Raw genomic sequence first — 24841 nt, 5'->3', positions numbered from 1 at the left:
AAATAAAATGACCGAATTGTCCTCTCCAATCTTAAGTCTGCATCATTTATAGTTTGGAGCAGCAGATATTACAGCCTGCATGACCAGTCTTTAATCCAGAGCTTCTGTCTAATTTTAAATATCCCAGCTGTCAGCATTTTCTTTGGAATACTCTATTGCCAAAAAAAAAAAACCTCAACAAAAAACAACAAACCCTTAGTTAGAGCCTTATCTTCTTGCTTTTGGTTGTATTCCATGATGGAGGCAGTCTTCCTGCCTTGTGACATGAGACATACCCCTTTGTTCCCAAACAACCTTTGGGAACAGACTGTAAATCCAAAGTACACACACATACAAACAATGCTGTGTGTAATCTAGTTCTCCCGAGTTACGTTAAGTGGAGAATGCCTGCCTGGCCTCTCTTCCTCTTACAGCCTTTGCTTCTTGGATTTCAATTCCAAACATGGTTATCTATTTAGGGTCTCTCTTCTTTCCATGGCCCTGTGCTATACATTCCAAATTAAACATAAGTACCCTCTGCTTCTCTATTCCCCGCCCCTTTTGCCCTGCCTGCTGCTCTTTCACTGTGTCTATTTTCACCTCTCTCTCTGCTGGGAAGGGTGCAAGCTGCACTCTGCAGCTCTTGTTTCTCCAAAGGGTTCTCAAGCCAAAAAGTATATTGCTGTTCAGGACTGAATTTTGGATGCTTCTACAAGTGGATCCAGCTTATTGGTAGAATCAGAGACAAGAATAATTGCTACTACACTTCGTTGGAAGGGATTGTTGGGGGTGCTTTTCAAATGCGTTAATAATTTAAAATATGTTCCTCTAACATTTCAGCTGAAGCAAAGCTGTTGTCAGCTGAAGTATCAGCAATTTGCTCTGTGTGGATTCCAGTACAATTTTCAAGGCAAACCTTTCTGGTGATAGGGAAAATGAGTGCAGACAGCACCCTTTTGGATCGGATCGTTTTCCAGCCTGTTCTGTGTGAGGTTTGGAAGCAGTATATGGAAGGAGCAGTTTATCACCTTGCTAGTTTCTTCCTCCTCCTGGGCTATATGGGAGGAAGTGGAACCTTTGGGGCTATCTACATCTTTGGCTTCTTGGCCGTTGGTTTCCTGTGCTCTGCTCTCTGGGGCTGGTTGGATGCTTGTGGACTAGACATCTTCCTCTGGAACATTCTCTTGGTTCTGATCTGTTTGCTTCAGTTAGCTCACTTAGTTTACCAGCTTCGTAAAGACGCATTTTCCGAAGAATTTGACCAACTCTACAAGCAAGTTTGCCAGCCTCTGCAAGTGCCACCCCAGATCTACAAAGAAATTGTCAAGTGTTGTGAGGAACAGGTCCTGCCACTGGTCAGAGACCAGAACTATGCTGTGGAAGGCAAGACATCGATTGATCGTCTGTCATTTTTGCTGTCTGGCAGGTAGGTCTCATCCCCTGGACAACAACTTTCTTGACATCAGAAAGCTTATCTCAGTGCTTTTGAAGTATAGACAGGCACGCAAACTGCATGGTCTGCTTCCCTTTTAGTGTTTCCCTGGGGAAGGGGAATTCTTTCCATTCTGGCCTGGTTCTTACTGTAAAACCTGACTGTCAGTAGAATCACTTCAGTCTGAGGCTGGGCACTTGCAAGGTGGAGTACCCCCTTCAAGAAAAAGCAGCAGCACATCTTTTCCCAGAAAAACCCTTGCACATCAGAGAGAAGACTACATGAGAATCCTTCACTCTGACATTTAGTTTTTTTTAATATGGAAAGCCATTTGTGCAGTGAGGGTGGAGAAGCAGTCATGTGTGTCTCTACTTGCAGTCTGAAGTGGTACAACTGAGACACAGAGGTATCACGTCAGTGAAATGTAAGTTTACACTGAAAACATGGCTACAGAGCCTCATGGGATAGTGGGTAGAAGAAGGCTTTAAGAGCCCAGTCCCACTGCCTCTCTTCCTGAAGATGCCTTGCAGTGGAGAAGCAGCCGTTCGAGTAGTTTACATATGGCTGCAATGAAGTTATGTACATGGATCATCAGAGTCTAGTGAAGTTAGTGTGAGGCTGCTACATGAATCCTTATTTTCAGGTGACGGTTACTTGCTAGAATCAATGAAACTGCTTGCAAATTGCAGAGACACTCCCCTGAAAAATAAAAAGCTTCGATAACAATTGCAACGATAAATGTGGGACCTGGATTGGAGGGGTTGTTTACCAAATTACCCTAGAGGAGGTAATGGGTGCTTTGTGAAATAAATCATTAGGAATAAGTCTATCATCAGTTTATTCCGGGTGGCTTCAATGTTTTATTGCCTGGGGCATACGGTAGGAAATTCAGGACACATTTATCTTCCATTTGGTGTTTGATGTATGTGTTTGACCTTTGAGGTGGGCTTCTGCACAAGAAGGTTGGAAGGCTGTATTAAAACAAGAAAAACCCATTTCTGCTGTTGTGATATATCACAAGCCAAGTTTTATTTAATTTGCATGCAGTCTTCTGATTTGTTAACTTTGATTTGTGTTGAAATGCAGAATTTGGAAAATATTTAGCAGTTATTTTATTGTGGCCTCGAAAGAGTAAACTTGAGACGTGGAAAATGTTGTAGAGGAAGGGGTATGTATTTGGAGGGGGGGGGAGGGTAGGAGAATTGCATTTGAAATCTTTGTTGTCTGCTTAGTACTGCTTGGAAACTCAGTCAAGTTTCCCTCTAGCAAAAACTGGAGGTGTGTTTACAAACATAAGACAAGCTATGCTGGATCAGACTCAAAGTCCATCTACTCCAGCCCGCCATACACTTAGTGTCTAACCAGCTGCCCAAGGATCCCTCCAGCAGGATGGGCGTGAGGCCTCCTCCTGCCCCAGCTCCCCACCAACGGGTGCCTGCAGGCATGTAACCTCTGGGAGAGGAGGCAGCAAGCAGCCAGCAAGGCTAGTAACCACTGACAGCCTCCTCCCTCGTGAATCTTTCCCATGTTCCCTGATCCAACCACTAGTAACAGAAACTTGCTTAGATTGTTGGAAATGAAGACCACATAGTTAGTTTCTGCATGTGGGACCATCAGGCAGAAAACCATTAGATTTTACATTTATTATTATTGCACTGTATATGGAATATGTATATAGTATGCTGAGTATACAGAGAGGAATTTATATACACTTCTATCTTAGTCCCCAAATAATGTGACTTGAGTACTGTGCACCTTGGCTTGGGGAGTGGGGCAGACTTCAGGTAGTGAAGCTGACCAACACTAGAGGCCATGTTTGTCATGGTCACTCATTTCTCAATGCAATCCTTTTATTCCTTATAAAGTGTCATCTGCATATATATCTGGCATGTAGGATTTGGTATTGATGCACCATGAGCCCCGCAAGAACAACACATGGGGGTTATCTAAAGACCAACACACATGAGCACTGTTTTTATGAAAGTAATATGTTTGTGCAGGTCTTAGAAACATAGAAACAGAGTAAGAGAAACATAGAAACAGAGCAAGTCAGAAGGGGTCTCCTGGGCCACCTAGTCTGACCCCCGGCTCCAGCAAGTTCCGCTCATGGGCATGCCTTGCTTGTGTTGTGCTTGTGTAAGTCTTTCTGACACGGTGTTTCCCTTCGGGGTGGTTTAAGAAGCTCAGGATAAGTGGGTGGAGGTACTTACGGAGCCCCCATGCAGCTGTACCATCTGTCTTGCTAAGTTCAGGACCAAGCCGGAGTGAATGCAAGGGTATGGCAGTGTTCCTGCCCCTGAGAGGAAAGTGTGTGAAACCCTGACATGACTGAGGAAGAGCCATAAGGTCACTGCCCAGGCCCAAGCAAGGCTGAGTCAGGCTGGAGGAAGGCTGTGATCAGGCCGTGCATGGAAGCTTCCCCTCCCTCATCTCACCCACTGTGGTGAAAATGAGCCAGAACTGGGAGGCAAGGAAATGCCTGCGCCTTTGTGGGCTTTGTAATACAGGCCCTACCTCGTCTGGATAACCACAAGAAGCTTATCCTGGGTAAAAGCCCTGAGAGAGTAGTGACGTGGGTGAAGCACAATCTAGGCCCATTTCTTTGCCAGAAACAAGAGCACAGGTGTTTCATACCTTTACTAGCATTGGTTCAAAACTCTGCAGGTATTTAAGCCACCCCCAATCCACCTAACTTCCCTTGGCAAGAATCTCTTGACTGGGACAAACCATTGCATTTGCAGAGGCAGAAGGGAAGACAATGGGAAGATGGTTGCTGGTTGGCTTCTTGTTGCTGGAGTAAAAGCAAAAAAAAAGAAGGGGGGCACCAAGAATTCTTATGCTGGGAATCTCAGAGATTGCCATGAAAAAGTTCAAAGAGCCAAGGAAGATACAGAGGAAAGACTTTCTCACAGTATTGGGGAAATTGGTTGGTAAATCCCTGGGAAAAAATTGCATGAGGAAACAGCAGGTGAAAGTCTGGATGGCTGCACAGAAAGATTAGGAAAGGGTTTTTTTCCTTCTCTTCTGCTCAGTATTCAGAGATGCAAGATCTGTGTGTTCAGTAGACAGCCTGAGCAGTGACAGGCTGGAGTTCAAAGGGGAAAATGCAAACCCAAATGGGAAGACGATTGTGGTGAGCCCTTCATTGAGACCAGGTCGGTGACTAGAAAGTCCTCCGGTGGGGGCAGGACAGAGCAAGCTATAAAAACTTAAGAGAGGCTCTTTCTGAACACAGGCCTTGCACCTTCCTGCCTACACAGGGGACTGCTGTTGAATGTTTAGCTTGCAAGGCAGGTAATGGACTACATCCCCTATTTTTCCCTTTGCTTGTTAGCTTCTTTCTCTGTTGGACATGAAGCTGTGTGTCTCTAGAAAGCAGAGTAAGATGAAGGGCCATAGGAATGTTTGCTGCCTGGACAAAATCAGGCTGGGGCTGGTTCCGTTCTGTTCCTTTCCTTTCCAGTGTGCAGGCTGCATTTGATGTAAATTGATTTAAATTGCAATTAAAATATTGATCTAAATCACTGGTCAATAAGACTAGATTTAAATCATGATTTTCTCCATAATTTGCAAACATGCCTGTCTTACCCAGAGGTAAAGGAACTTCATTAAAATATTCCTAGACTGGGTCTCTTTTAATGGCCTGCTTCCATTATAGGTTTTCTCCTCCAGGGAAAGAATAACGATAAACCTCAGGCTATACACAAAAAGTTGGAGTATTTTGTTCAGTAGTTTCTCTTCAGTTTTAGTGTTTCCCCTGCCCTTCTTACACTTCGCATCTTGTGAAAATCTATTCTACTCCCAATGATCTGCTTCTGTTCCTTGAATTTTTTGAAACTGATTCTGTCTGTATACATAGATTTGCAAAGGAACAATGGGATTAGGGTCTTTTGCTCAACTCTGTATGCTTATTTTATAACATTTTTTGCTGTGAAGAAGAGGCATGTGATCTCTGCAGATACAAATTCACAGTTTTGAGAACTGTAAAACCAAGCATCTGTGATAATACCTTCTAGATAGAAAAATGCTCAAAAATCTTACAGGGACCTCTGGAAGAGCGTGACATTTTGAATGGATTAATCGAACTCATTTACCAAAAAATTTAAATGTTGCATGAATATACGTCCTCATGCTACATAAATAAAAACTAATCCTTATTTCATGATGAGTGACCTTTGGACTATAAAGTAAAATAGAAAACTATCTTTGGATAGATTTTTCCTCAAAAAACATTTCATTTTAAAAATGCAATTTAAATGTAAAAACATTCAATTTAAATTTAAAAATCGGATTTTATTTTATTATTTGTTTAATCATTGCTTTATATCTATCCTGGTTGTGTGTGCCAGTATGGATGTGGGGGTGGGATTTGTTCTTGCTGGCAGTGTGTGTTAAACCCGCAGCAGGAGATCCCAAGCCGTTGGGCTGGGCAGGTGGGCAGGCGCCTCCTTTTCAGGTGCATTGCTTGGCATGATGATCCAGAGCGGAGCGCATGGGGCATCCCAGTGATGGATCCTTGGAATCCTTGCTGAGGGGCTGTTAGAAACACTCTTTCCTTTCCCTCGGAAGAGAAAAATAGTCGGGGCCAGCGGAGAGTTCTTCTTGAAACTTTATTGCAATAAAGGGGGCTGAGAGTTTTCTTCCCCTGCAAGCTCCCCAAACACATGTTTACATCCTATTTTTATGCCTCCCCTCCCCTTCCGGCTGCTTCTTCCCTCCCACTTGGTCCCTCCCAGGTGAATTATAATGAGCTTATTTCCTATGCGGGGTGTGTTTGTTAATAGTCATGAGGTCATTCATTGAGCAAGTTTCCTGCTGTCTTGTATACCTGACAATCCCCTCCTGTTATCCGATCTCAGCCCCCTCCTCCTTTGGCTAAGGAATTTTCTTTGTTACATTTTTTACTCTTCGGTCCTTGTTTCAAATCACCCTTTCATCCCTATCGAGGGAATGCGTGATGGTGTTGGGACCACAGTTTGGGGGATTTGGCTGGAGAGAAAGGGAGGGGCCGCTGCTTTGGGAGAAACTGGATTGGGACTGACGGTTCAGCCTGATTGCTAGAGCAGCTGGTAATTTGAGAGGAATGTAACAGCGGGTTTTCCCCAGAGGGGGGAAGTGACCTAGGGGAAAATGCCATGTAGTTCTTAGCTTTGCGGCTAGACCATGGATTTGAGAACGGTGAAGATGCTCTAGTAGAAAAGTATTGCCACTTTGTGAGTGCTGCAGAAGCAGCACACTTATGCAGCTCCTGAGTATATGTAAAGTGCAAATGTCTTTGGGAATTAGATTGGCTCTGCTTTCATCCACAGGGAGGCAGAGGCAGACCAGGACTAGCACTCAGAAGAAATCTTGTGCTGCAAATACAAAAGGTTTGTGCAAAAGAGTCATGAAGAAGGGCTTTAGAGCCATCACCCATGAATAAAGGCAAGGCAGTTGCTGAAGAAAGAGGAAGAATTTACAGTTTTTATATTGCCTTGTGGAAAACATGTTGTGAGATGACTGTTTTAAAACAGAAGACCCTTTTAGCAGTCTTAAGAAGCTAGGGGAATATTTTAAGGAAGGCAAGCCTTCTAAAACCTTGAGATCTGCGGGAGAGGCCCTTCTCCGGGAACCCTCCGTGAAAGAAATTAGGAGGGTAGGTACTCGGAGGAGGGCTTTCTCTGCGGTGGCGCCCAATCTATGGAATGCGCTCCCCAGAGAGGTCCGCCTGGTGCCGTCGTTATTTGTTTTTCGGCGCCAGGTGAAGACCTTTTTATTTAAGCGTCATTTTAATTGTTAACAATATTAGCTTATTTATCTGGCCAGGGCGACTTCTTTTATATTGTTATTTATTTTATATTGCTAATTTTATATTGTTATTTTTGTATTTTATTGTATTTTATTTTGTGTTGTGAGCCGCCCCGAAGCTTCGGCAAGGGGCAGCATAGAAATGTTTTAATAAATAAATAAATAATAAAACATAGCAAAAAGCAACAATGTTGTGGGGCATGTATCAGCTACCAGAAGAGGCTACAAGAAGACAAACTTTCCTCTTTCTCACTTGGTTTCTGAGCAAGGTTAAAATCCATGTTTTGAATCCTGGGATGACAAACTTTTCATTGTAATGCCAAGACTGATTGTTCAGCTGGGGGTAAATGAAACCTATAAGCATGGAAGGAGATTTCTTATCCATGTGAAGTTCAGGATTAGAATGGTCTTTATGTAAATGTATTGCCTTGCAGTTACCGATACATGCAGCTGTGTTTATTGTGTAGCTCAATGAGTTAAACATGCAGGAAAAAAGAAACAGATGTCAAATGATTCCTATTTCTGAGGCTACTATTTTACCCTTTATTAACAAGAAGTCAGTTTCTATTAGCCATATTGCCAAATATTGTTGATATACCCTAATTAGGCCCTAAATTCAGAAAAAGAATCCTGGAAACTGAAGGGTATGTTTTGCACTAGAACCAGAGGTGGCAGATTTCGGACAGCCTGGTTCTGCCAAGGTCCTTTCCCCCACCCCTAGTCCATGCATTTTATGGGATAGGGCAGGTAGAGAAAACTGCAAAGCTTGATTGGTAGTGCCAAATTTTCTTATAGTAGCCTAGTTGGTATTGTTTGTACCTAATTTGTAAGGCCTAGAATGTAGGCAAATATGTAAGACAAAAAGGGCAAAGCACTTTCTCCTGGAGTTCTTTCATGAACATAGAATTGGATTTCATCCAAATATCCAAGTATTGGTTGTTTGAACTGTGTGTTATTTCAAGTTTGTTCAAAAGGAGTTGGGACATTTTTGTACCTCTCTGCATGGACAAGTACCGTCATTGTTGACAAGGGATTGTTGTGCAACTTGATTCCCAAGTTTAGAATACCATTGACTGTAAACTCAACAGGAGAGACCCATTTTTCTTTAGACAAAATAAGTGGCAGGTTTGTAGAGCACCCTAATTTCAGCAAAAGTTCCTATTGTTGTTATCACCTTGCATTGGCTGAATCTATATCCAAGGTGAAACAGGACAGTCATCTGAGTGGGATGGTGTGACTTGGCATCCTGCACCAGCAGGAGGTTGAACCTGATGGCATTCTTGGCCCCTTCTAACCCTACTATCTGATGAATCTGTGGTACATTAAAGCAGAACCTTTAAGACTGGCCTAAAGAGACCTGTGCTAAGATAGATTTAAAATGGCAAGATACTTACTATCTTTTTCTCCAACTTCTTTCTCCGTTTCTTCCTCTGCCACTGTGCTTCTTCAGAGAATTCTGATGGCAGAGGGAAAAATATTCTGTTACTGCAAACTTTAATGAAGTGTGTGAGAGCCTTTCATTCACAAATTTAAGCTGCACTCCCTTAGAACCCAGATGAACTGTGCCATACCTTTCAGTTGAGATAGGGGATGTGTGTGAAATGCATCAGAGGAAGGATTCCCTTCCCTTCAGCCCTGGAAGAAAGGCCCATATCAAGTTCTTGATTGATGAAGTGATCAAAAGCCAAGACTGCATTGATGGTGGTGATGGAAGAGCTAGAAGCATCTAAGTTACAGTGGAAGAAACCTCTGGACCCACAGATAATAGGGTCAGAGGGAAGGGTGTATGTGCTAGCAACCTCTCCTGTGTAGAAAAAGCAGATTTCCACTGGAATAAATTCCTGGGTTCAGGCTCAAATTTTGCTACAACAACAAGATGTAAAGAGCTCAAAAAGCAGGCAAAGTGTTCTCCAGCGAGAGACAAGGAGACCCTACAACCTCAAGTTATAGACAACATAATCTTGAAGAATTGCCCAAAAGCCAAGTTAAATAATATTTGAACCAGACAACCCTCACCCATTCTGCACCTTATCTTACCATATAGTCTTACCTAAGTCTCTTGACCAAAAGAGATAATGATCTCAGAAAGCAAATCCATCATTGCAAGGGCCCTGACCCAGATGAGGATGACATTCTCAGAGACAAAACTGGTCAAAGGGGGTCTAGGAAGTAAAGGCAAGAAATGGCAAAAGAAGCGTGCAAGGCAGAAGTGGAATAGTTAACCCATTGGGTAAATCCAGAGAATCAGTTTGGGCCAAAATTGGCTACTGTCAGTCTGGTTCATGTGCACAGTGATGAGTTTGTTGATTCTTTTAAATCTGAATTATCTGGTTATGTTTCTTTAGATGTGCCAGCCAGGGCCAGAGCAGGTATTTCAAGAGCTGCACTACTACAGAATAGTAACGAAAAATAGTGATGGGAGGATTGTCAGGACAAAATGAGTGCAAGCTTTGCCATAATAAGGTAAAACACTGTAAGAACATTAGACTTAAGATGGGATTCCTAATTTGATCAAGAACCCATATTACAGGTCTTGCTTCCTATGTACACCCAGGAAAGTCTAATATCCTTGTCCTGAAAGGTGCTCCTTTGGAGGTACACTCTTTGATATGCTAATTGTTTACCTGTCCTGAAGGTTCTTCTCTTTGTTTTGTGTTCAACCCTATTGTTTTATTCTAATGTGTCTGTAGCATAGTCTTTTCTGTTCCCCTACCTGAACCCCCACCCCTCCTCCGAACTGATAGAGTATTAACACTTACAATTGTGTAGTAGAGAGAATATGTTGAGTGTTATCTTTACTCTAATGATCCTAAAATAGTTTTAGCATTTCTACAGAGATAAGGAAAAGCCATTTTAAGATGTTACACAATTATTTGTCCCTGTTCAAGGGGACTGAAATGAAGAACCTAGGGACACAATCAATGTTGAGAACGTGGCACAGAAGGTATTTTTTGTAAACTGTGGGCATGTATTAAATATTCAATTATATTGAAAAGTAGTAAAATATGTAACTATCAAAAAGAATTACCACTTTCACACTACCAATAATACCATTATATTGTTCCTTTGATTCACTGAAATACAATGCTGAATGAAAACAGGAATTAGTTTCTATTTTTATTACCACAGTAAAAATAAAAGTGGCTTGTAAATGAAGAAATGAAGAAAATCACAAGGGCCAAAGATAAAGGACTGGATGAACAAAATCGGATATATGGGAAAGCATACACATCTAGATTGCTCACTTTTAAGAGAGCAAAGAAAGGATTGTCAATGTAAGGCATTTTCTGGATTGTGCTCATTAATTTTCTGAGCATTTTAAAAAAATAGAACAATCAACATTTTAAACTTGTGAAAAAATTTCCTAACTGATATTCTTTGTATCTCATCTTGTTCAGCCTCTCTTCTCATTCTTGTCTGCTGTTCTGTTTTCCTACAGGGAAACATACAAATCACAGTTCTCAATCACAGAGAAATGCACAAATCACAGTCAAGAAAGTCCATTCTATCTTGGATTCTATCCAAGTGCAAGAGAAGTGTGTGTGGAGTGGAGAAATGCTAAGCTATTATTAGTCTCTCTGATTTTTGGCTAGGGAAAGAGAAGGTTTGCATTTACTCCATTTTCCGAGGCTAATTCCCTTATGCTTGTATGTATGGGAAGCCAGTAAAGACAACTAAACTATTCCTGGGTGAGCTACTTGGGTGAGAGATTTACTCTCTACTACCAGATGTTCTGGATAATGTTATCACCTGTCAACTGCCAGTGCAATTTAAATGTATAAACATTCAATTTAAATTTAAAAATTGGATTTTATTTTATTATTTTCTTAATCATTGCTTTATATCTATCCTGGTTTTGTGTGCCAGTATGGATGTGGGGGTGGGACTTGTTCTTGCTGGCAGTGTGTGTTAAACCCGCAGCAGGAGATCCCAAGCCTTTGGGCTGGGCAGGTGGGCAGGCGCCTCCTTTTCAGGTGCATTGCTTGGCATGATGATCCAGAGCGGAGCGCATGGGGCATCCCAGTGATGGATCCTTGGAATCCTTGCTGAGGGGCTGTTAGAAACACTCTTTCCTTTCCCTCGGAAGAGAAAAATAGTCGGGGCCAGCGGAGAGTTCTTCTTGAAACTTTATTGCAATAAAGGGGGCTGAGAGATTCTCCATATGTGCTGTGAATTGTCATACATCAAATCCCGCGAATAGAGCTTTCATATCACTTGGTGTCATTTCAAATAGAATCTTTTTGTAATCCCTTATTAAAGTGCCTGTACAAATTAATGCCAATATATTTTCTCTGTGAAAGGATGTAACATATTAGAAACTATAAAAAACAATGTAAAATACATTGAAAATATAACATTTCTTTAAATAAATGTGTATAATTTACAGCCTAAGCTCTGAAAGAGATATGTGCTTCATATCTGAAAACAGCAATAACAGCAAAGATTGATTCACACAGGGAAAAAATCTGGAATCCACAGTTGGACAATCCCTGTATTAGAATCAACCAAAATTCCATTTATTTAAGTTATCAGGACAATCCAGTGTAAGAAATTACTTCTATACTTCCTCTCTCAATACAGAAAAAGTAACTCTTTCCAATGAATCTGTATTTCTAATGGGGTGGAGGATTCCCATTATCCTTAAACAAACAAAAAAGGGATAAGTCAATTTCAGGGAGCCAATAAATGAGCTGCTTTTGTTTAACGCTAATTTAAAAGGTGGTATCTCTATCTCTTTTCCTTCCAACACTATACAATTAAAATTCTTTTAGCTATTAATAGGCCAATGATCATCTCAGTCTCTGATTTTGTTCTAAGTTCCTGAGCAGTGTAATAACAGAAGGTAGCTCAGTGAGACTTACTTCCAGGTAAGTGAATAGGATTGCAGAAGAAATTCCTATAGAACTAAAAACTTCTCTCACTTGGCCAAAATGCATATTGGTGTTTTGGCATGCACTACTCCTTTGGAAAACTTTCAGTGAAAAATTTTCAGTGGTGGTACATTGAATTGCTATCAGTACTCATGGCTCAGATGATGCATATGTCACATGCATGAAGATGGGCAGAGGACTGCCATCATCCCCCACAAAACACCCGCAGCCAAATAAAGGAAGGCCAGAAAAGAAAGGGGACTGCTACCTCAAGATGTTCCTGTAACTGAAAGCTGGCAAGGATTCCCCACTCCCCCGGCCACCTGGGCCAAATCCTGCCCAGAAAGTTCCTTGTCCCAGAACCCTGGACTAGTCACTGATTCAGCACACAAGTTTTGGGGGAAACAAACAACTTTTATACAGATGTGGAGGGAGTAAAACGCAGAATCTAAAAAGGATAAAAACAGGAAGGGGGGAAGGGGGGAGGAAAGGGGAAATGGACAGCAGCAACAGCAAGCCTCAGCCAACCAAGAACCCCCTGTTGGCCCACTTGGACAATAAAATAACAAACAGCTTCTTCTATCCTAGGCTATACACAGCCACACTACCTTCAAACAGCACAAGATATGCAGGTGTCACAGTACTCTTGGGCTGGGAATCACAGCAGGACAGAACCTCCCAAGAGAGGAACAAAAGGCTGCTCTGTCCTCTGTCCCTGAGGCCAGCCATTTACTCCAGATGCCAGTCCTTACTCCCAGCTGTTATCACTGGTGTCCTTGAGGCCAATTCTGGTAGTTCTCACCTCCTTAACACAACAGGGGAGAGGAGGTCTCCCCAAGGCCGATTTCCTCTAGGTCAGCAGCTGGTATTTCCAGCATTTTGCCAGTTACTAGATTAGTCCTTCCTTAGCCTTCAAGAGCCTGGAAAGCTGGTTCACGCTACTGTTCCTATGAAGAGATGGTACCACCACCAGCTTTCAGCAGTCACATTTGGAACAGCTGGCACTTGGGGATGTGTATTGCGCTTGCCTGCTTTGGGAGCAGATGCACCCTGCAGTGCTGTCTCCTACTTCTCTCCAGGTTGCTAATCTGACTGCCTTTTTAATTGCCTACTTCTCTCTCTCTACATGCCATGTATATTATGTGGAATTAAATGGTATGGCCACGCCCCCTGACTTTAAAAATGGCACCCATTTGCTACAGATGTCGTAGTCTAAAAGCGTGTCACACACTCTCTCCTCACACCCCAAATGTTCATGCTAGTGTACCAGGATTAGTAGCAATGCATCCATATCTGTTCTCACATGAACCTGCCATTTTGGTATGATCATAATCAGAGCCTTTTTTCTTAGGTGGTTAGCAATGTGGGAAAAAGTCTTTTCTGTAGTGAGTCAGCTTGAAAACAAATATAAATGATAGAGCAGAGCATGCAAAATTAAAAGAAGCAACACAACATCTGTTTAAGTTATGATTTTTTCTTCCTCTGTAGGATTAGAGTAAGCCAGGATGGACAATTTCTACATTATGTCTTCCCATATCAGTTCCTGGATTCCCCAGAGTGGGAATCATTGCGGCCTTCTGAAGAGGGAACATTTCAGGTAATCTTGCAAAACATGGAGGGCATGTCATGAGCAGAGCCGGCTGGAGCCAAGGGTCAGACTAGATGGCCCAGGAGACACCTTCTGACTCGCTCTGTTTCTATGTTTTTATTTACTGGTAATTTTATGTACCTCTGCCCCCCACCCCATCCCCACAACTAGAGACCAAGGATCAAAGAATTGCTCAAGCAGTTTTGCTTGCAATGGGGTTCTGTCTTGGTGTGCCAGACCAATCACACACAACAAGGGAGTAAAAGTGAAAAAAATACTTATTTTGCAAAATAAAGGTCCTGCACCTCATGGTCACAGAGAGCCCCATTCAAACTTTTCACATCATTTTTATACTTTCCCACACAAAGGATGTCAGAAGCTCTGCTTTGGTTGGCTACATAGCAAGCTACTTTTGAAAGTAAGAAGACCTTCATGGTCATAATAATAACAGGGAGGTTCTCTGTTCTAAGAAAAAGCGATGAAAATTGGACAGGCCTAAAGGAACTAGAAATGGGCAAGCCAAGGCTTAGAATTCAATGCTGAGGTGCCCTGGGCTTTGGCTTCCATTCCATAGTCTTATTTGTGAGATTTAAAATGACAGGTATTTCAGGGGAACACTAGAAATAACAACAGCCGTATGGTAATTATTTACGGATTTGTGATTTGTTTCAAATTAAAGTAACAGTAATTTTATCATTAGAACCACCCATTGGAATATGGAGCTTTAATTCAGTTTTGCCCTGTTCAAATCCCAGTAAAATACTGTCCCTCTGATGACCCAAATACAATATCTATATAAATATTTTGAGTGACAGATGTCATACCATATCTGAAACCTTTCAAAAAGGAGGTGACACCACAGGAGTGTGTTCAATGGGGAAAAGTCTGTGCTGAGAGATGGAGTGTTCACTGTACTCAACTGTAATGTGATGTTTGCAGGAAGCTTTAAAAGAGAACACAGGATGATAGATGGTAGAAAATGGTAAATATTAATCCTGTATGTCCAGCAGCTGTCTCTGAGATGAATACCTTCATGAAATAGGTCTTAGCTAGTTTTTTGATGCATTTCTTCTTCAAACTGATAGGACCAGCTTTTGTATATTGCTTTATACTTTCTATACTGCTTTGTAGCTGGTTTCACATATGCTTTAGCTTCAGTCTCAGCTAGACATGTTTGTTATGACAGAAACACATGTTCTTTCCTTCCCTGCAACCAAAAACAGCCATGGAAAGTTTTCAAAGATGGAAAGGCTGCTTAGTCCTTTGTCCTTTAGCTATTTTTAAATACAAATATAGAGGGGAAAGCACCTGAATTTTTCTTATGTGGATAGAAGCACCTCTTTGTTTCAAGAGGATTGGTTTAAGCAACATTGGAGAAAAGAGACTCTTGTGATAGCATGCCACTTGCCCGATTTGGCCTTCATAATGTGAACTGGCAGAAATTTTCAAGAAGAATATTATTCAAGTTTGATGTGCTATCAAGGAAACACACCCTGTGTTACCAGGAGTACTAAATAAAAATGTCAAATAGTTGCATTAACTCCATGTTCAGAGCCTAGTATTTTGGCTCCAAAAAATCTGTTTTGTCTAAAAATTGACCACTAACTAGTGATAAGTACTGTCTATATTTGGTTGCTATCTCTAATAATTCTTTTTTTTTCTTGCTTGCTTCTCTAAAACTCCATGGAAATTTGCAAAGGGTTATTTACATTTTGACTGCTTTCTTTTCTTCAGCTAGGTTCCATAGTTTCTATTGTTCTCATTTCCGTATTGGCCACTTCTCCTTTCTCAGGCCTTCACACGTCTCTCACATGCTGCTTTATCTTTTCCAATTATCCTCCTTCACCTCCTTTGTAGATATGACCAAATAATCTGAGATCCTGTCTAAATGCAGCTTATATGTCTATTCTTTCTATTTTGTAATAAATTAAATATTCAGTAACTATAAAATATTCAGTAACTATAAACTGGCTCATTGCCTCATTTCTAATTGCCTTTCTTCAAAATTCCAGTTCTTTGTCCTGGTGCAATATAGTGATGACATGTATCACTTGAGTAACAGGTAAATTTGTGTATTGTAGAGACGCAGACCTGAGAAAGAATTTCTTTTTCTTATTACATTTAACTGTATGGAAAACAACAACAATTAGCTTTTATTTGATTGTAACAAGTTTACTTGAACTTACCATAATTTTTTTAAGCTCACTGACTGGAACATGAAGGCTGTAAATGGGATTTCTGTTCTTTGGAATCTGCCAAGCCTGCTTCTATGAAATTTCGTATTATGGCCCCACTGTGTACTACAACCAAAGCAGCTCCTGGCAATGCTGCAGATTAAATATCAGATTCAAGGACACAGCATATCACTCGTCCGTGTTCTGTTTCTCAAAGCATCATTCCTTGGTCCTTGGCCAAGGAGACCCCTGGATGCAGGAAAGCTCCCAGAATATGTTGGATCAACTCTTGCCATCATCTCCATGCCATTGTCTCATTTACCCACTCCAAAGACTGAAATGTGGTATATTCTCACATAGTCAAGCTGCATACAACTAGGAAAACAAAATCGTTTTCTCTCTCATCAGACTTTTAAAAATTCCAGACTATCTGCAGAAACAGAGGGAGCTCCGCTGTGAATGATTTCAGATAATATTCTTATCTTTGCCTGACCCCCTTCAGGGGTAAAATCTATGGCCATGCTATTTCCTTTGTATTGGAAGACATTGGTATATCATAGTGCTTTTGATATTTGTTCTATTTACAGTAGAGCATAATGGAAGTAGAAGCAAGCAGGGCAGCTGCTAAACATATGTTGGGTGTTCAGTGAGCCGGTTTTTCAGTCCCCAAGACTGTAGTCCAGCTTTAGCTAAATGCCTTTTAAAGCTCTGCTCTCTGCCAGCCTCTCTTAGGGCCAATATGTGAAATACTCCTATGATTAGCAACTAATGAGAGAGAGAGAGAGAGAGAGAGAGAGAGAGAGAGAGAGAGAGAGAGAGAGAGAGAGAGAGAGAGAGAGACCCATGAAATGAGAGAGCCTTTGCAGTGTAGTGGCTGGAGTGGCTAGTGGGTTGAACTGGGGACCCCAGAGGTATGGGTTCTAATTTCTGCTTGACCCTGAAACTCCCTGGGTGATTTTGGGTCAGTCACTCATTCTCAGCCTAACAACCTCACAGGGTTGTTGTGAGAATAAATTAGAGTGCAGGACTAAGTAAGTTCCCCTGGGTTCCGCACTAGAGGGAGTATAGATGCGCGCGCGCGCGCGCGCGCGCGCTCTCTCTCTCTCTCTCTCTCTCTCTCTCTCTCTCTATATATATATATATATATATATATGAGAGAATGAGAGAGTTCAATCCAGACTGGGATCCTGACTCCTGAGTCTATTTTCTCTCTCCTTTCAAGCAGATCAGGCCAAAGGCTTTCTAGCTAGAAGTCTCTGTTACATTAAAGTACAAATGAAGACTATCACAAAAGTCAGTAACAAAAGAGCAAGCAAAGATAGAATACTGGCCACCTCTACCATGGCTTGTTGTTATGCGTGAATGCAGCCAATGTCTGACAGTGTATGCATATATGAAGTTTCAAAAGTTGTTTGAAACCACACCTTCACTGAATGAAGCAAAGCAGCTTTTCATTGTGACCTTTTGCTGCTCTAGTGTGATTTACAAATCTTTATATTGCCTTTTCAAATAGTACAAATAATTGTTAAGTCATCAGGTATTAACCTCTCCCTAAGCAGCCATTTTAAAGGAATTTTCCTCTGTGATCTGATGCAGGGTCTGGTGATCTGAATCAAACAGATAAGATCAACAACCTTTTTCAGGCAGGATTGGCAACCATGATGTAGGCTTGCATTATTAATGTTACAGTCTCAATTGGATGTGACTCTTCCAAGACTAAAGAAAATCTGTCGTGTAAGTTCATTTGGAACAGATGTTTATGCTGATCTTCTCTAAAAGCCGAACAAATTAAGAAATGCATGCTTATATCAGCCTCTCCAACTTGGCGCTCTCCAGATATGTTGGACTGAAACTCCCAGCATCCCCCAGCCAGCCATGAAGTTGTGGTCTGACACATTTGGAGAGCACCAGGTTGAGGAAGTCTGGCTCATATAATGTGTTCTCCCCTAAATCTTTTTCAGGCACATGTATTGCAAAGGTCCTTTCTCAAAAATATTGTATTCTTGCACAAACAGTAAATGAAGATTTTAAAATGGCATGATTGTCTCTCATGAATTTGGAATCTTCATACAGTTTTCTACGAAGAATGGTGGCACAGTGGTACTTCAGGCAGCATGGTGGTTTTGTTATGTTAAGGCACAAATGTCTGAGCTGGTCACCACTCTCTGCTTTTTCTCTTGGCAGGTAACACTGACAGCAGAGACTGACTGCAGCTTCATTACTTGGCAAAGGAAGAAGCTCTACTCACTTCTGGCAAAGGAACGCTACATTGCCCGCCTCTTTTCAGTCCTCCTTGGCTATGACATCTCAGAGAAGCTGTATGCCCTGAATGAAAAGCTCTTTGCTAAGTTTGGCTTGCGATTTGACATCCGTTTGCCCAGTCTCTATCATGTCTTAGGATCCACCTCTTCAGATACAGAGGTCGAGAAAGAACCAGGGGAAAATAAAGAGCTACCAGCACCTCCATGCAAGTCACCCACATTTGTCCAGACAGCTCCAGTGGCCCCTTGCACTGTGGTTCCTCCTGCCCATCCCAGGATGCCTCGGCCTGACAGTGACCTGTCTGGTGAGGACTCTACCAGTCTTGTATTGGAAGATTTTGCTGAGTTGACAGGGTCTTTTATGGACTATGTGAGCGAAGGGGAATATATGAAGTGAGGGCACCTCTAACATGGGCACACATCACCCTGTGTAAGTAAGTACTTGTTGCTCCTTTCGAAGGAAACCCAACTGTGTGTGCTGGGAGGTAGTGGCTAATGTATCCAGCATGCTGCTTTTCTTTAAAGGGTGTGAGGGCTGCAGCATCAACCGTAGTCACTTGCTTCAAAAGGCTGCCTTGAGTTCATGGTGTAAGTAGTGCAAATCCGGGTCGTTTCAAGTGTGAGGTCAGGCTTGCCAGGACATTATGCCTCCTAAAACTAGATAGTTGTGATAATTCAGTAAGGGAAGGAAGTTCAGAGCCTCATGCTGAGTTGGAAAGTTCTGCTCTGTCAAATGGGTTGAGGATATATTGGTTGCAGCAAGATATCGTAGGCTACAGGGGAGATTACCAGGATCATACAAATCCTGTCAGCTGGCAATACCAGACAACTTACAAGTAACAGAGACAGCTTGTGTTCTGTATTTCTCCATTTCCATACAAAATATGGATAATGAAGTCTGAGATGAAAACCAAGGGTTTCCTAGATCAGAACAAACCAGAACTTTCCCTGAAAGTAGAAATGACAATTCTGAGGCTGTCATACTTTAGCTACATTCTGAGAAGGGGAGACTCACTACAGAAGACAGTCATACTAGGGAAAGTCAAAGGAAGAAGAAGAGGAAGAGGAAGAACATGGATGAGATGGATTGACTCCATCAACAACTCCATGTCTTGAGTTGTGCAGGATTGCCAGATTTCTAGCAGTCCAGAGTCATAGAAGGTCCTGGTGATCAATTGCCAATTCTTGAAAAATGATAGCGATAGTGGTACTAATATAGAATGAGGACAAAGCTAAGTGGCAAACAGTCAGAGAGAAGGGGCAGAATTCCTATTGCCTTGATCACAACAAAGCATCTTGTAGAGATCCCTGCCTTGGATATTACTGATTTTAATACCTTTAGTCCAGGTTGCATTTATACCATAGTGCTCAAGTGGATAGTAGCAATCCAGTTCTCAGCTCTGACTAATGAAGTTCATTTCAGTCTGATTTGCAACTTGGTTCTGGAACTTGTCAGGAGCCTTGGCTGCTCTTGGGGATATGCTGGGAAACAGAGTAGGTGCTCGTTAGTTCTAGATCTCTCAGTGCTTTTTGAGACCATCAATTAGGGTGTCCCCCTGGATTGCCCTGCTGAGATAGGATTGGAGATCTCTGTTTTATATGGTCCTGATCCTTCCTGAATGGATAAATCCTTGTGAGCCTGGTGCTCTTCCACAACAGGGAGCTGCACGGGCTCAACTTGTTGTCCATGGCACTGAAGAGCTGCTGGTGAGGATTTCTGGAGGTCTGGGGTGTTGTAACAGATGAATGACATCCAGGCTTTATTGCTTCTCTCCATTGAACTTTAGAGAGGCTGTGGAAGAGTTAAAATACTAGAATTAGTGATGGGGTAGACAGGGTCAAATACTTACTTTAGACCAGGGAGAGAGTCACTGTTGCTTAATTAAGGAAAACTAATTACCCTTGATTTCCCCTAGTGTAGAAAGGAGTGGGCTGGGATGGGGAACTCTTAATTAGAGTTCTTGCTGCTGGAAATAAACAAACAAATGCAGCCCTGGGGCTTTCACAAGAAATAACCTGTATAACTTTTTTTTTTCTCTTTGGATGTGACAAAGGGCACAGGAAGAGTGAAGTGAGCCTGAGTGTGAAGCAAAGGAGCTCTCTTACTCTGGTTAAATACAAATTTGCAGAAAGGAACTTAGATAATTTTCTCCCTCCACATGGAAGCAATGGAGGTCTCGTGTGTGTAGCCCTTGTGGCTGGGAATGTAGTTGGTAACATAGGAGTCTGTCAGGGAGTAAAATGAGCAGAGCTTGTCGGTGTCACAGACTAAGTGACCAATGCGACTGCTCCTGGTTGAAGTCCAAGGGAATGGTGAAGTCAGAGAAGCCCTGCTCATTGCTGATGGTGATCATCTGCATGACATGCATGAGTTGGGGCTTGGTCCTGAGGAAAACCTAATGAGGGGGCTGGAAGAAGGCCCTGGTGTCCGAGAGTGTGATGTACTCTTGGATGCACTCCAACTTCAGCTTCTTGGCCAAGATGGGGCAGGTCATTCCACATCATCTCAGGCTACAATGGGATGAGCCCACCAAAGGGATTGTTGGTGTGTCTGACAACATCAAGGAGCATGTGATCACCTGGCATGGAGTTCCTGGCATCCAGGGCAGCATGACGCATATGCATGAATATCCCCCACCCTGTGCTCCCCAGATGTCCTCCTTGAGAAGATGCATTATGGCCTTGCAATACGAATTTCCCATTGGTATCCTGCATGGGAAAGCTGCAGGGTTGAAATCTCCAAGCTGTATGCACATGCGGAAGCCTAAGTTGGCAGACATGGTCCTCTCACTTTCGGTACAGCTTCCCACATCTGATGCCTGTTGGTGTCAGTGCTGTTGACACTTGGCCTTATGGGGGAGCAGTGGCATGTCTGAAGCAGCCACTCCCATGCCTTGGCCTCCTGGTACTAAGGCTGGTCTGACATGCATCACTTTGCTTCACAGAAATTGCCCAACGTGACACCTGCTGGCCATACAGCAGCTACCCTCTCAACCCAGGTAGTCGGCAGGCTGTATGAGCTTGCTGTCTTTGTGCTGGAGGAAGAAGTAAGTGACAGCATTGCTACTGCTGCAAGGCAGGATGGAGTGGCCCCATAGCATAAGCACAAGGAAGGGCTGGCTGACCTCAGGCCTTCAGGGCTGGGCTGAGCAACCAAGCCTAGATGCTCAGTGAGGATCAGCAGCTCCCACAGTGTAGAAGGCAGGAAGCCTCAGTGCATGGAGCTCAGAATGCAGGGAAACCTGGGCTGCTCCTTGTCCAGGATGCGCTCTCCTCCCAGTGGGTTGGTGTTGATGCACACACCCAGGTTGCTGGTGTGTGGGATTTTGACCTGGGTGCCACGCAACCCAATGCCTGAAGAATTAGGTGAGGGTTACATTTTCCTCTAAAATGACTTACAGCTTGGTGAAGTTCTTGGATCTGACCACACTCTTAGATGCCGATACAGTAGCAGTGATCAGCAAAGGCCTGTACGACTGGTGCTCTGTTTCCCGCATAAACAGACATGGCCTTTATGACATCCAGATTATACTACCATAACTTCTGGGGTTATTCATGCAACACAACATTCACCCAGCAATAAGGCTTGATGCATTGGTTGTTTTGTGTAGCACTCATGACAAGCCTGGTGAAGAGTCAGACTCACTGTGGTACTTGGCTCCCTCCCTCTTATTCCCCCAGGTGGTATCTCAGGGGAAGCTTTTTGGAGTTTAGAGTTTAAAGGGAAATGGAGCTGAACATGAAACCCCATTTCCCTTAAAAAGGGGTGTGAGGTGTATTGTTGCACTTTTCTAAGCTCCCAGAACAAAAGGCAAATGTTTTTCTCCCTTGGATGAACAAAAGGGAAGAAAGTAGAATGAGAAGACTCTTGCCAGCAGAGGGGTAGTGTTAGCATAATACAGCCCCTTGGCAAAAGATCCCTCATGCCTTTGTTTTCAATGGGTACCTCACCTTCTACTGAAGACAAGTAGGGGAAAGGATTTCCTGTCTCAGGGGCTCCCTCTTGTGAAGGGGCAGTAGGCAGGCAGCCCCTCTGGGCATTACCATCCTCTGTGTTCCCGCATTGTCATAGAATCATAGAACAGTAGAGTTGGAAGGGGCCATGAAGGCCATTGTGTCCAACCCCCTGCTATTGCAGGACACCAACTTATACCACCCCACTCAGATGGCTGTCCAATTTCTTTCTGGATGTCTCTAGTGTGGGAGAGCCCCCCACCTCTCTAGGCAGCTGGTTCCACTGTCATATTGCTCTGATGGTGAGGAAGCTTTTCCTGATGTCCAGCCTGAATCTGGGTTGTCGCAGCTTGAATTGATTATTCTGTGTCCTACACTCTGGTATCAGCAGGAAGAGCAAGAGTCCTTCATAAGGGAGCAATTGGGCTCTTTTGCCCAACCTTTCATTGGCTCAGGGAAGGGTCAGACTGCTTCCCTCCACTTTTTAAAGGGTAATGGAATTTGACAGCTTCGTTTCCCATTTTAAAAAGTTGGCTCTCACCCACGGTGAGTCATGCTGTCCAACTCTGGATGAGCCAACAAGCCACCATGGGTGACAACAAGCTACAAGTAGGAACTGCAGAGTAGCTTGTTGGGGGGGAAAAACAAGGTGTCCTTAATGAAGTGGTCCATAGTCACATGACAGAAGAACTTGCCAACAACAACAAACCTTGGTGGTTTGCTCTGTTGTCCAAGCCCAGTCACCCTCTATGTGGCTGCCTTTGAAGGGCATCCCAGAACTCTTCCAGAACATGTCTGAGTTCAATGAACTGGTTTTGAGGCTGAAGCCCTAAATAGTCTAAGGCCGTGAGACAGATGAGGGACAACCTTCTTCCATGTAAAGCTACAGAAGCCCTGCTCTGCTCTCTATATTATTGAAAGTGCAGTGGACATAGCCTCTTCAGTCATGGCACCAACACCATGGAATTCCTTTCTCCTCAAGGCTTGCTTTGAGATGGCAGATAAAACCATTCTTTTTCCCAGATGTTGCATACAGGGTTTTGCAGTGTTGCATATTGGGTTTTGTAGGTTATTAATTGCATTTTATTTATGCTAATTCTAATTGTTTTTCAAAATTATGTTGTAAGCCTACTTGTAGACTGGTGGGTCAAAAAGCAGGGTATACATATTTTACAATATATATTATATGGGATATATGCAAAACAGTATTATGTTGTGTTAGCTTTTATTGCACAGCCTCCTTTGCCAAACTCTCCATGCCCAAAGAATTTCAGGAGTGAAAAGAAAAGGACATATTCCTAAACCTTACTTCTTCAGGAAATCCAGATTTCTTTCTCAATTTACAGATAGAATATGTGTGCCTTTGCAAATAGGGCTATAGAAGAGGCAATGAAGCTTAATCAACAGTCCCATTTTAGGAACCATTTTACAGTTTTAAAGTCACTAGCTAGCATTTTAAACTCTGTTTGCCCCAGATCCAGTGACTTCTGCAAGGTGTCAAGAACACTGAGAATATTACATTATGCTTATGTGTTAAGTACATGGATGGTTTGCTAAGTGAAGTCCTGACCTGAGCATTTCCTTCTGATTATCTGCAAAGGAAAGGATAAGGACTTTGCAAACCAGAAAGAGGAAAACAATAACTTGGTGTGTGGGTCCCACCAGAACAGAGGGTTCTAGAACTGGGCATGCAAGTATGAACTAATTGCTACAATAAGTATAACAATATGTTTTTCTTTCCTCCAGTTTCTGAACACCCCTTGAGAACTAATCGCCAGGCTCTTGCAAAAGGACGAGCTCCTCTGGCTCCTACTCAGACTCCAGAACTTTAGAGTAAACAACAATGCAAACCTGCCCACAGACCAACTCCTGATCTGAATGCGGCTCATCGCTTCTGCTAGTCCCAGTGTGAAGACAAGACACCTGTGTAGTAAATGCATGACACTGAAATGTGATTGGGGACACGTCACATGATTTGTTGATCTGCAGTGACACCAGTGCCTGTATTCTTGAACACTTACCACATGGTTCTGTTATTGGGTGCATTAAACAACTTGGAAAGACAGTCATAGAGCTCATTTGTGGAACTTGCCCTCTTTCTGTTAGTTGTGTTTTCTTACAGCTCTACAGCAGGAGGAAATAGGCCTTCTGCTCATGCCTCTTCTGCTTTGGCTGTCAAAGTGTGCCTGTGAAATGCTGCCTAGTTTAAACAAGGTCCTGTGGGAGTGGTAGAAAGCAGAAAGACCTGAACCAAAGCAGGAAGCAGCAAAGGGAAAACCCTCAGCAGCTCCAGGACTGCATTCCCTCACAGCTGATCTTTCAGGGCTGCCTGCCAGTAGTGGATAAGTTTACTTTCATCCCATGCAGACAGCTAGACTCTCCCTCCCACACACACTCATACAGAGCACTTGCGCTTAAACACAGCCCCTTGTTTAAGACCAGAGCTTTTCTGAAGCCAGATTACAGTTGGGATCCTTGTGGAGGATCCAGGGTACTGTGTGGGCAAGGGATAACATGACTTTTCCAGCTGCAGTCAGAGCTGTGCGCTTATGCAGCTCTGAACAACCCCTACTCCACAATAAAATAATGTAAGAAATGTACACTAATCTCATGCTTTTAAAAAGTGGCAAACCAGCGTCAGCTGCTATGATGTGCCTCTTGTGCATTTTGAAATTGTGTCAATCAGTTGATATTTATTATGCTCAAATTGTATATTCAGGTTAAAATAACAGTACAGATAACAGCAACGTACAATTTCTCCAGTTTAGTCAATGCAGTCAAAATATGGTGCCCAA

The 24841-nt window shown here is 42.7% G+C and overlaps 1 protein-coding gene across 3 annotated transcripts; it reads left to right on the top strand.

Annotated features, from left to right (window-relative positions):
• Positions 1 to 587: 587 nt before the first annotated feature.
• Positions 588 to 24111, top strand: POPDC2 (popeye domain containing 2). 3 transcript variants are annotated; one of them, XM_044427608.1, is made up of 4 exons: positions 588 to 1405; positions 13558 to 13666; positions 18016 to 18397; positions 23793 to 24111. In XM_044427608.1, exons 1-4 carry the CDS (start codon positions 915 to 917, stop codon positions 23876 to 23878), a joined length of 1068 nt encoding a protein of 355 aa, XP_044283543.1. In that variant the 5' UTR covers positions 588 to 914; the 3' UTR covers positions 23879 to 24111. The 3 variants fall into 3 exon arrangements, with proteins under 3 accessions (XP_044283543.1, XP_044283542.1, XP_044283541.1); XM_044427607.1 differs by having other exon boundaries at positions 18016 to 18522; XM_044427606.1 differs by having other exon boundaries at positions 18016 to 18526.
• The last annotated feature ends 730 nt before the right edge of the window (positions 24112 to 24841 follow it).

Source organism: Varanus komodoensis, unplaced genomic scaffold, assembly GCF_004798865.1.
Source record: "Varanus komodoensis strain SLA01 unplaced genomic scaffold, ASM479886v1 scaffold19, whole genome shotgun sequence".
Classification (NCBI taxonomy): Eukaryota; Metazoa; Chordata; class Lepidosauria; order Squamata; family Varanidae; genus Varanus; species Varanus komodoensis.
The sequence above is the reverse complement of the archived record's forward strand: the minus strand, read 5'-3'. Positions and strand labels throughout refer to the sequence as shown.

Bases quoted from the DNA above. Each gene is read 5' to 3' on its own strand.
- POPDC2 (XM_044427607.1), top strand. From the start codon at position 915: ATGAGTGCAGACAGCACCCTTTTGGATCGGATCGTTTTCCAGCCTGTT. The intron at 1,406-13,557 runs GTAGGTCTCATC...CTTCCTCTGTAG, and splicing joins TCATTTTTGCTGTCTGGCAG to GATTAGAGTAAGCCAGGATG. The intron at 13,667-18,015 runs GTAATCTTGCAA...TTCTCTTGGCAG, and splicing joins CTGAAGAGGGAACATTTCAG to GTAACACTGACAGCAGAGAC.